At 30.8% G+C, this 13,166-nt stretch overlaps 1 protein-coding gene across 1 annotated transcript; it reads left to right on the forward strand.

The window, feature by feature from the left end:
- The first annotated feature begins 960 nt into the window (after positions 1-960).
- LOC106385428 (26S proteasome non-ATPase regulatory subunit 2 homolog A-like) lies at positions 961-3,186 on the forward strand. The gene is made up of 3 exons (XM_048764564.1): positions 961-1,855; positions 2,061-2,161; positions 2,282-3,186. Exons 1-3 carry the CDS (start codon positions 1,739-1,741, stop codon positions 2,427-2,429), a joined length of 366 nt encoding a protein of 121 aa, XP_048620521.1. The 5' UTR covers positions 961-1,738; the 3' UTR covers positions 2,430-3,186.
- The last annotated feature ends 9,980 nt before the right edge of the window (positions 3,187-13,166 follow it).

Here is a 13,166-nt window from a genome sequence, read left to right on the forward strand (position 1 = left end):
AACTGAAAACACACAAAACCCAAATTAAAATGAATTTTATAAATAACTGAGTTGATTCTATATCTGGCGAGCCAAATAACTGAAACTGAATAGAAAATCAAATGGATGCCTGAATTTTAGAATACAAATTATATACCTACAAATAATAAATTATATTTAATTTCTAAATAACCAAATATCCTAAAATTACTATTTATAAACCAAATTACCTGTAAAGCTGAATAACCCAAATTTTTATCCAAAATATTTAAAATTATCCAAATTATATGATATTTTTATTCGAACAAACCGAATTACCCGATATTTAATCTGAAAATATAAATTATCTAGCAATTTTTATCTACAAACCTGAAATTACTTGAAAGCCAGATAAACCGGAACAGAACTGGACCCATTTTTGAGATATTAGCCGGATTCAAACTACGCTACCGAACCAAAGCAAAACCTAAATAATCCAACTAAAACCAAACCAAACTTTCTAAATACATGAACGGTTCCCAAATTTCTAAAACCAAACATTAAAAACCAATTGATATGTTTCCTTCAATTTTGGATTTAATGAAAACCTATTAATTAAAAATCAGATAAAATTCAAAAACTCGCTATTAAACATATGAACCGACACATGTTGTCCAGATTAAAACCCAGAAAACATTAAAATACTTTTTAAATTGACTAAAGTTCTCATGTATTTTATAATAATACACAAAACTAAATAAAATATTCGATTTGTTCAGGTAAAAACCCAGAAAAATCTGATAACACCTTTTAAAAAATTTATTAGACATTTTATATATTTTATAATAATACATAAAACTAAATAAACTATTTGATTTGTCATATGAAGTACATGTATATGAAATCAGATTATAGTTTAGAAATATATGAAATAGGGTTTAGGATATATGGCTTAAAATTTTAAGGAAATATGGTTTAGGGTATAGGGTTTGATTTATACTGAAAATATGATAAAAATCTCTAGAAAATATGTAGTTAAACAAATACATATATATTCAAGAAAATACATGAAAATGGTGAGAGTAAAATGAGTAAATACTATATGGTTTATGGTATAGGGATTTGGTTTGTATTGGAAATATGCATACTACCTTTGAACATGTTTCGTATTCATACACACATTTTTTTAAAAATAGCCTACCAACTAATTTCATCACGATGGGTAGTATTTTGATTTTTTTATATATATATTTGGTTATATAAGGTCAAAAATATGTATATTCCATATTATTAATTTGTTTTGATTTTTTCCTTACGTAATGAAGTGAATATTAATGCATTTAAAATATTGAGATGTGTAAAAGGATATGTTAGATGCAAAAATATCGGGTGATGACAGTTGGAGTTTCCCTTTTAACAATCTATACTATATTAAAAGGGTTATATGAGCATCAGAGAGGACGTCCACGTCAGACAATAAAATCGACCAATCAAGAGATCCCTTTTTGACACGTCATCACGAGTTAAAAATATGGGCTTCGTTTTTTTTTGAGACAAAATGTAAATGTCAATGCCCAGGAAGCCCATTCTTTTTTCCCTTAGCCTTCTTCGTTTCACCTTTCACGATCTAAAGTGGAGAGATCCGACGTTTCCCTTTTTCAATTCTCCAAACCCCCAATTTTCTAGATGATTCGTGAAACCCTTTGCTCTTCCCCTCTTCGTTTCCATCTCACGATCTGATCCACATGATTAATCAATACATCCTCCACAATTGATTGAGATGGCTTCAGGTCCAGATCCGAACAGCTTTGGTGATGGTGCGAAGCGGGATGAAGCTACGACCAAGGTTCCTTCTAAGGATCCCAAGAAGAAGGATGATAAGAAAGAGGAAGATCTGGTAAGCTCGATTTCTCATTCTCTTTGAATCTTTGCTTGGCTGGAAGAGTTAGTTCATAATCAGAGTTAGTGGAGATTACGATTAAGCTGTAGATATTGCACTAATGTAGAGATTTAGGGTTTAGCTGATAAGCTGTTTGTTGGCTTTGAAAGCCTTGCTAAAGTGATTGCTATATGATATGTTTGGCATCTGATGTGATTTGTAGTCTGAAGAGGATTTGAAACTGAAGCAGAACCTGGAGCTCTATGTTGAGAGGGTTCAAGACCCTAATCCTGAACTGCAGAAGGCTGCTCTCGAAAGCATGAGGTAATTCGTGTGTTTCTCTTAACCTATTGTCAATTTAATTAGTTGATAATACTTATATAATCTTTTTTTTTGGATTTTATAGTATAATTTTAATTTAGTCTATGTTTTTTTAATCTGTAGGCAGGAGATCCGTGCCTTAACAAGCTCCATGACGTTGTTATACCGGATGCCAAAGAGGTTGTCATGGATGGAACTTGGAGGTTCTCAAAGGTTTTTGTGGTTAGTGATGCTACTGATGTGGAGACGTTGTGTCTACTGGCTGAACTGAAGCACTTGAAGAAGCTGAGAAAGCTAAGCATTACTATAAACAAAGGTGGTGAATTCACTGTTTCTCAGCTGTTTGTGGATATTCAGGACTTCTCCAATCTGGAGAAGTTGAAAGTGGCGTGGGGAGGTATTAATGAACACAACAAAGCTGAATCTACTTCTGGAGCAGTAAAATAATTCATCAGGTCGATGACACGGCTTCCTCCTAATATCCCAGTTACAGATCCAAAGCCTCACAAGGCTCCAAAGAAGGTAGCCGTTCCAAGCCACCTTCCAGAGAAGTTAATGAAACTGGACCTGCAGTGTTTTCCTGATGCTGAACTTCCCTCATTGCTTGAGCCTGGTAAGCTACGTATGTTGGAAAAACTCTACATCAAAGGAGGAACCAAGCTTACAGGCTTTGGGAAGTCAGTGCCTGAGAAGCCAACAGAGTGCAGTGTCAAGGTTTTGCGTCTGAAATTCCTTCCCAGGCTAAAAGTGGAGTGGAGGGAGCTGAGGGAACTATACTTTCCAAAACTGGAGTTCTTGGATAAGTATCAGAGCCCTCAAGTTAGTTTCTGCCCCTGTGATGGTATCGGAATCTGGTGCGGCAAGTCTAACCAACTCTGAGCTGAGAGTTGCTCAGTTTTCCACATGTTGTCTATCTATTCTGTTTCTGTTGTTGTACGTTTGTTTCCTCATTTTCCATTGATGTCTTCCTTGTGAATATAACAATATGATGATACCTACAGTATCGTAATAGAAAAACTTTCAGACAATTTTCTTGATGAGCAAGTTAAAACCCATGTTTGATACAACAGAGAGAGGAGCTTGCCAAAGCTATTGCAGATGCTCGTGAGAGACAAGAGGCACAACTGAAAGACAATCCTCTGCTAGCTAATCCTTGCACAGCATGCCTGGTACACCATGATCAATCCACAGTCATCACTATCACTACCAATACGAGATGACTATTAATACTGATGCGGCTTCAAACGAAAAACAGAGTTGAAGAACTACAATTTCTTTTATTTAAAAAAAAATCTAAATCGGATTATATTATACAAGAGCTCAAAAACAGAATTCCAGGGCTACAATTTCTTTTATACAAGAGCTCAAAACGACATATGCCCATACACTGTCGTGTATGTTTCTCACCGACTAAACAATATTTATTATTTAATACTAATTATTTAATTATATTTAATACTGTATTTAATTAGTTACTAAAAACAGGAGTCACATCTAATAATTACTCTTCTCAAATTATAAATATGTAATTCAAACCACATAACCTTCGTTACCCTTATATACGACCACGCGTCATATAGTCAAACATTGAATTATTTTAAAATTCTTTAACCTACACTTTATACATATATATAAGTTAGCTTTCATAACAAAATTTATATCTTATAAACAAAGTAAATATTTAAATAATAAAATTATAAATATTAAACAATTTATTATTTCCGCGCATGAGCTGTCATATCAAAAAATTAAGGATGATGTAATATTATAATATTATGAAAGTAATCTATAAACTAAATATATATAGATATGAGGATACAATTGTAAAGTGGTCTCACATTGAATTTTTCTCATTCTGTGCATTCCTAATTAGAAAGAGATAACCAACATCTAATATTATGTTACTCATAGTATATATTAGAAATGATCGAACCGTAAACCAATTAACGATGATGTAAGGAAGACATAAAAATGTATTTCCAGTTATCACAAATATAAAATCAATTGACAACAACTTAATTATGTCTAGCGTAAGACAACATAGAAGAGTTTCCATACCTTCTAATATTATAATATCTCATTAGTGGTTAAATAAGTTTTCTCTAGCATAAATACTCACTCCATTCTTGGAGTTTAAGCTTTTCTATCTGATGATTTTAGTAGTTTGATCCCAAAAAAAAAAAAAACGGTCGAACTGTACATTGTAATTGGAGAAAGAAAACAAACAAAAATCAACCAAAGACTTTTAAAGTATATGAATCAAAAATTGGAAAGAGCAATTATCTGCAATTAAAGAATAAAACAATAAAATTGTAAAAATACAAAATAAAACAAAAAATATTCACAGAAAAAAAGATTTAGTAAAAGAAAATCATAATATAATTTCCATAATTGATAGTGCTTAATTACACTAAAAAGTCTAAATTTACAACATACACAATTTTATTTACATCTTTAAACTTATTATCTAATTAAAATGATTCTAAAAAAATGGCAGCATGAAGAGTTAAAAAATATACGATAAAATATAATACATAACGTTAAAAATATATTATCACTGATCACTGAAAAATCATGTTAGTAGTAATAAAAATGAAATGACAACACATTTATTAAAACCATAGAACGGTACGCAACAAGGTGTTATTAAATATATAAACTACAAATTAAATATGCTCAACGCAAACACACATAAAAATGAGACATCATATTTGGATATATTTAAATAAATAATTTTAAATATATTAGATTCTTGATAATTTTAAAATTACTTAAAAGAAACTAAATTATTAAAAATTAATATACAAATAAAACTAAAGCAATATTTTGTAACGTCAAAATAATAAATGATAAAAAATATATTATGTTAACAAAATAGACTTTAAATTTTAAAGATTTCTAATTCATGTAATATTACAAAATTCAAAATTTGTTTATTACAATTGATAATTTACCATTAGATATATTAAAATAATATTCTCGATCGATATTCAATTGTCAGTTTTCAACTATTACACGTAAAAAATATATTATTAAGTACGCTTTTTATTGAAAGGAGGGTTTTATATTTTAAGTAGGTTATTGGAGTACTTTTTATTTTCGTGAATTTATTCGAGATGAGATTCCGATCTTTTAAACTAAGACAATTTATGTTTTATACATAATTATATTTTTTTTACATAACTCTAAAATCTCGGACTTGATTTTACATATTTTATGAGTTAATTGTGTTACATATAATAGAAATACTTACTCAAAACTAAAAATATATTAAAAAATCAAATTTTAAAATTAGTCATATATAATTTAATAAAAAAAAGTTCACATACAAATAAAAATGATAAATGTAACAAATATAAATATATTATCCGCGCGTAGCGCGGAGAAAGGATCTAGTATTGATAATTTTGATTAACTAAGGTAAATATAAAAGACATATTAAGATTATATTGAATAGGTTCAACAACTTTGTTTAAGTAGATTTTTTCAGAATGTTTCTATTTTAATAGTATAGATGTTTTTTTTTCAACTTTAGGTCTTAATGTTAAGTGGAAAAACAAAAGTTGTATGCTTTTTTACAAAAAAAAAACGAAAAAGTTTTATGCTACAATAGGCATATTAGACTTGCAAGGTGATGATTGTTTTCCTAATTTTTAAATTCTAGTTTTTGGTTTTTGAATTTTGGTTTTTGGATTTTAGTTTTTGATTTTGCAGTAGATTTTGGTGTTTTTGAAAAACATGAATGGTTTTTTCAGATTATAATTTTTAGTTTTTGGTTTTTACTTTTAAATATAATAAAATAAAAAATATTATTAATATTAAAATATTATTCTGAAAATAATAAAATAACACTGCCTTGAAAATACACATAAATTTATTTACGAAAATTATTTTAAAACAAAATGTAAATACAAAATAAAATTATTGTAAGTTCAATATAAATATATATTAATTTGATCTCGAATGCCTTTCATATTTGACTCAAATGTATAGTAGTTAAGGACTATAAATAAAAAATGAATATCATACATTTGATGATTTTTTTTTCTAAAATAATTTTTACACATATAATTCTATGGTTATATTTATGTATAATCACTTATTTTTATATTAAAGTACAAAATTTTTATTTGGTGATGTGATGGTGAAGGGAACTTACCAGAGTGGGAAAGAGACATAAACATAAGATAAATATGAAAAGAAAGACCAGTTACAAAAAAATATAAAAATGATAAATTCAAAAATCATAATAAAAAAATCATCGTTGAACTTCGCAAAATCTGAAAAACACAGAATATAGAATTGGGTAGTTATTTGAAAAACAAAAACTAAAAATCTTAATTGGCAAATAAAGTAGTTTTTCAAAAACAAAAACCAAAAATCATTTGAAAAACTATAAATCTGATTGATAAGGACTTTCGTTTTAGGCTTTGGCTTTAGAATGATGGCCGTAGAGAATTTGGCTTTCAGTTGTTCTAACGCCGGCAATCGGACCCTAATTATTCTTAAAAAACCGTTTTGTTCTCTCTGCAATCGGAAAGGTTTACATTATTCTACCCCAATTCATGCTTTTTTCTCATTGCTTTCTATCATTTGTGTCATAATGCCTAGTCTTAAGTGATGAGGAAGAAGATAAAGAGCGAGGGAGTCTGCACCAACAATACTGTACAAACCATTTTTTCTTATTACGTTTTGTTTCTTCACTGAAAAATTGTTCAATAAAGAATACATCATTGTTTCTTTGGTTGATTCTCACACCATTGATGATTATGGAGATGTCTTTTGTTCCTTTTAGTAAATAGATCATTCTAGATCTATTCTGATCTTCTATCGAAAACGCTAAATCTTTGATCCGGGTGAGATATTGCACGGGTCGCATCCCCTACCTATCTTTTATCTCTGACGTGGTCTTTATAACCATGATCGATGGCTAGTCTCTATAGTTTTTGAATTAGATTTTGGAAAAATCTATTCCAAAACTTGTGAGACACTATCTTAATCGTGCTTTCATCTTCCTTTTATTGATGGAAGATAATCCATCAGAAAAACTCTATGATGATTTTAAGATGACGAGACAACAGTTTGAGAATTGGCAACTTCAATTTTGCTGTATGGCGACGTTTGTATATATAGTTGTTTAGAATTGGCAACTTCAATTTTATTCTTTTCAATAGAACCAATACATTGAGTTCTTTGTGAAAAGATATTTCTAGATCTAAACTTGGAGCTGGCCAATATTACACAACAAAAAGATTTGGTATTTGCAGTGATTATGTTACGATACAAAGTTCGCAGTTTCTTCTTATGGATGATAGTTGGACATGGAAATCATATGGGATCAACGGTGAATATGCAGAAGCAAAATGACAAGGTTAATATATATGTTTGAAGTTATACGGCCTTTTCTAGAGAAGTACCATCAGTTTTTATTTTCTGTATGTTTTCGTTCTTTCAGATTAATTATGTTTTTCAATATATTTCTGGTTATTGTATGTACTTTTCATTAATAAATAAAAATAGTTGTTAAAAAAAGACATATTAGACTTGTGTTTGTGTACAAGGATTGTATAACAGAATTTCATAGTTCCATTTGTTTTTAACACAGCCATGATCTAATTAATTATATTATATTTTTTTTTTATTTTTTTTTAACGTCTGGTTAATTATGCTATTACAACGATGAGAAATATTACATAGACGAATCTACAGCCGACAATTCTACCATCATATGAGAATGCATGTCTGACTGCATCGCTCCGAGCCGCCCTATGAAATCCATGTTCGATGATACGCTCTTGCACCATGTTGAAGACCTTTTGTAACCATTTTTCTTCATGCTGCATAATTTGCGTTTTCTGGGGTTTGAATCTCAGACCTCCTGGTGTATAAGCATTAATGAACACTTAGTTAAACCGTTGGACTAAGGAGGCTTCCACATATTTTATTTATTAAAATTAAATAATTATTCGGAAATTGGTCGCCGATGTATTTAGTCATCCCAAATAGTTTTAGAAGTCGAAACTGATTTTAGATGTTTATAATTAATAAATTATTGGTAATACATTTTAGCTACATATTGTTTTGGTAAATTTAGTATTAGTTCCATTTTATAATATATTTTATTAGATGAGGTTATAAGATTGTTTAAATATATTAACAAAGCATTTATTTTTTACATTTTAAACAATTTTTTTTAACCTAACTACAATTATGCTAATATAAAAAGCTACATAATACAAAAGATTATATCAAGAGATTAAAAATATATTAAAAAATTTAAACTTCATTTAATTTGGAACAAAAAATCTCTAGAAAACATTAATAGCAAAAACGGATGGACTATCATGTAACATTCAAAATTTGTTTTCATTTTTATAGCAAGTGTAGTTTTTCATTTATATGCATATATTAAATAAAGTTTCAGTTTTATGGAGAGAAATTTTCTAAGATGATCCTTAAATTTTTTTTAGCACAAATATAGCCGTTAAGGGTCAAAATGATCAAAATATTTTATTAAATAGGTAAATATATATTTATACATTTAGGGTTTAGATTTGAGGGGTGGAGTTTTGAGAAGGGTTGTGTGGTTTATGATTTTAAAAAATAAAGAAGTAAATACAAAAACTTTAAAATAATTTTTAAAAAATAGTTTCAACAAGAATTTTTGGATTTCAAAATAAAATTTTGAAAAAATCTAAGAAGCAAAAATTGAAAACAAGTTCGACTTTAAAAACGAATTATTCAAAATAATAAATTTATTTATTATTTAGGTAAATAACTACAAAGTAATGGTAGAACGATCTTTTACGTCTTTAATGAAGTCTCTTTTAGTCATTTTTCTCTTTGGATATTGTTTTGTGAAAAACCTATTTTATGTTCATTTGAGATAATTGTGTTTTTATCTTTGTTATTTTAAATTAAAGAGATAAATTATGCAATATATTAATAAGATCTATAATTTAAATATTTTAAAACAATTAATCCGTCTATAGAGAATCAACAATAATTAAGAATTTGATCGTAACATGATAAAAATATTTGAGACAATCATCAAAAATAAAAACAAAATGGAGATAGGGAGCAGATTCTTCACCACTAATCAGGCTAGAAAAGCACCTCATGGACATGACCACGCCTGGGAACTTTACCCGATACCCGAAGCTGCACCCGAACCCGATCCGAAAAACTCGAACCAAAATCTGAATCGAAGTGGCAAAATACCCGAACGGATATTGATATAGGAGAGATTGGATATCCGAACCCAAACGGGTAATATCCGAACCCAAATGGATACCCGAAAATAACCGAACATAAGTATATATAACCTTATATTTTTAATTTAAATCTTTTATTTTATTTAAAATATTTATATTGATGTTACACATGCTTTAAAATCATATAATATACATATAAGTACATATAAAATGATTTGATACTCATTTAAAATATATGTTAAGCTTTTTGTCTTATGTATTAACAAAAGTTACATCCATTTTTTTTTTAAAAATGACCAAATTAATGTTTATTTATTTTTGCAATGTTATCTCCAAATCTATCAATCACTCAATCTATTAAAAATAAAAAAATCAGTTAAGTAAATATTATATTTTTAAATACAAGAAACTTAAAACAATGAAAAAAGTATTTTTTTATTTCAAAATCTAAATATCCGAACCCGATCCGAAATAACCGAACCTGAACTATAAATACCTTAACCCGACCCGAAATACAAAAATACCCGAACGGGTTCTATATCCTTATACAGAAATACCCGAAAATCCAAAATACCCGACCAGAACCCGAACGGGTACCCGAACGCCCACCCCTAGATATGACAATAACAATTAATCTGTCTATAGAGATTAAATATTGAAAAAATTGCCAAAACACCACAGAAAAACAACTACATTGTCCATTTACCATAAATCCTTTTTTGGTCGGATTTGGACTTAGATACCCCTGGCCAACTTCAAAAATTCATATCAATTATTTTAAGAGTCAGAAAAATATGAAAAATTATTCAAAATGTACATAAATATGAAACAATCATATGAAAAATAATTTGGTTGACTAAATATTAGTGAAACATAATTTCATATTTTGATCTACGGATAGCAGAAAACAAAATCTACTAACTACGGATATGTAGATCGTAGTTTCGGTTAACTACATAGATATCTGGCGCTTACAGATTTTAAAATCTACGATTTGGTAACCTGTCTACTACTGCAGAAAGAAAAGGTTACAGTTTTGCTTACGATCTGAACCACGAAAGATTTCATGAACTACTGTTTCCTATATATATACTGGTTGGGAATTACATAATCTGCCAGTTACTAATAATCTACCATGGTAATATTTCGTTATCTACTAAGATACTATATCCTATCTATGCCGAATTATACATTCTACCGTTGTATCTACCATCATATATACAATCTACTGGAAGCAGAATGCATGTTCTGCCAAATTCGTAATATTTTGGAAAATATTCCTTAAATCTCTCCAAAATCTGTTGAAAAATATTCTGTAAATCTTTATTTTTCCAAATTTTACGTGTTTTCTAAAGTTATTTTTTTTAAATAACCGTGATCTCTCTTCTTCTTCACAAGTTCTTGATTAATTTTGAAACCACCCCAAAAATTTGAACCCCGTGTTGAAGAACATGAATATCTATGCCTCTTGTGGGGTGTGGAAATTTGATCCCTGTAAAAGATGGGGATTTGCTTTTGATTAAGGAAAAAGGAGGTAGAGTACTGGTTGTGGAATTTACAAGTTCCTTTGAAGATCTAAGGACTACGGCTTTTGAGGATTTTGGAATTGACCAAAACGATGTCGAGCTTGAGTTAAGCTACTTACCTATGGAGTTAATCAGTACGATAGACTGTCCCCCAGTTATCATTGAGAATGATCGGCAAGTCAAAAAATTTCTTACATATGTACGTGGAAAAGCTTCTACAAGGTTGTGTGTGTCTATTTCACCTGTCAATGGAAACATCAACAACATTGAGCTTGATAAGGAGCAATCTAACTCGCTTTTCAGAGAGCGAGGTGAGCCTTCCTCGTTTTCACCTCGAGATGGCATTGGTAGTTCATTTGAATCGAGCAAGGATGTTGAAGACGAATGTAACTCGAACGCCTCAGAAGAAGATGAAGATGTTGACTTAAGTGGAAAAGAAGACAATAGGGGAAAAAGTGATCGGTTTTCTTTGAAGTATGTTGTGAAGAGGGGTGAAATATTTCAAAACAAATCGTAGTTGAAAGCAGCATTGGAAATGTCAGCAATGAAGAATAACTTCGATTACAAAGTTGTGAATTCAGATAGAAAACTTTGGTACATCCGATGCGTGGACAACAAGTGTAAGTGGAGTGTTCGTGCTGAGGGGTTTTCAGGATCCACATATTTCATCATCAAAAAATATGTGGTGGATCATACATGTGTTGCGTCAAGTATGAATAATGGTGGTCGGACAGCTTCTGCAAAAACTATTGGGAGTCTAATAATGCATAGGTATGATGGTGTCAAAGAAGGTCCCAAAGCTAATGATATCATACATATTATGCGAATGGAACATGGATGCGAGATATCTAAATCATTAGTGTGGGATGCTCGTGAGTATGCAATTAGTCTGGTTAGAGGCATTCCCGAGCAGAGTTTTGGAAAAATTCTGAAATACTTGCACATGCTGAAAGAAGCTAATCTAGGAACACACACCTTTTATGAAACCGATGTTGATGGTAAAGTCAGATTTCACTTCGTTTCGTTTGGGCAATCAGTACGAGGTTTTCATACAGCCATGCGAAAAGTTCTTGTTGTTGATAGGACATTTTTGAAGAGCAAATACAAAGGGGTATAACTTGTTACGACAGCTTTAGATGGAAACTCTATCCTATTGCATTTGCGGTTGTGGACTCAGAAAATGATCGTTCATGGGATTGGTTTTTCAGACAACTAAAGGTTGTTGTTCCGGACGAGCGTGCTCTTGCTTTTGTGTCAAACAGAAATAATTCACTTTGTAAGGCGCTTGAGAATGTGTATCCTCTTTCTCAACATGGAATTTGTATTTACCATTTGTTGAATAATGTGGTCACACATTACAGAGAAAAGGGGGTGGTTTGATTGATTGCAAAAGCTTCTAAAGCTTATAGAGTTGTTGATTTTCAGAACCGATTCCAAGCTGTGTGCAATATTAGTCCAGCTATTAGAAAATATTTAACAGATGCAGATGTTACAAAGTCAGGTCGCTGTCAGTTTCAAGGATACAAGTACGACATCAGGACGACAAACCCGGCTGAATCAATAAACTCTGGTTTGTGCTCACCAAGAGAGTATCCAGTCATTCCTTTGTTGGATAGCATCAGAGGAATGCTTACCCGTTGGTTCTTAGAACGACACACACGAAGCAGGAAGCACACAAAACCATTAACTATTGCCATCGAGAAAAAGATAGATTGACGGATTAACAAGGGTAAAATATTTCTTGTCCAGCCAGTTAACGAGCATCGTTTTTTGGTTCGTGGAGATATAATCGATTGCCTGGTTGATTTGGACACGCAATCTGGTTTAACAGTTGGCCGAGCCCCATCCTCACTAACGGATGACATGTACACGACTTCCTCTTGGAGAACAGCTTATCAAGAAACTATCAATCCAATAGGTGTTCCTGAGGATAGTTGGGTGGTTCCAGATACTGTTCGGAATGCTAATGTGCTAGCTCCTAAATCAAGAAAAGCAGCAGGAAGGAGAAGAAAACGCAGGTATCAGACAGTTGAAGACAAGCTCCATTCATCGCAAAGAGCTCAAGAGAAAAAGAGGCGCATGTGCAGTCGATGTGGCGAAGAGTATCATAACAGGGCTACGTGTGACAGAGCTATTTAGACATGTCTTTGTTTTGGATTTTCTTGTTTTTCATTATGGTGTTGGTTACTTGATTTGCTTGGTTTTCTTGTTTCTGGATTTTTTTTGTTCTTGGATATGGTTTACTTGATTTTATGCAATCATTTCTTG

The sequence above is a fragment of the Brassica napus genome, chromosome C8 (genome assembly GCF_020379485.1).
Source record: "Brassica napus cultivar Da-Ae chromosome C8, Da-Ae, whole genome shotgun sequence".
NCBI lineage: Eukaryota > Viridiplantae > Streptophyta > Magnoliopsida > Brassicales > Brassicaceae > Brassica > Brassica napus.

What these genes read in the sequence shown, in the direction of transcription:
- LOC106385428 (XM_048764564.1), top strand. Translation starts at nt 1,739, where the DNA reads ATGGCTTCAGGTCCAGATCCGAACAGCTTTGGTGATGGTGCGAAGCGG. An exon ending in ATAAGAAAGAGGAAGATCTG is followed by an intron (nt 1,856 to 2,060) that starts GTAAGCTCGATT and finishes TGTGATTTGTAG; the next exon opens with TCTGAAGAGGATTTGAAACT. An exon ending in GCTGCTCTCGAAAGCATGAG is followed by an intron (nt 2,162 to 2,281) that starts GTAATTCGTGTG and finishes TTTAATCTGTAG; the next exon opens with GCAGGAGATCCGTGCCTTAA.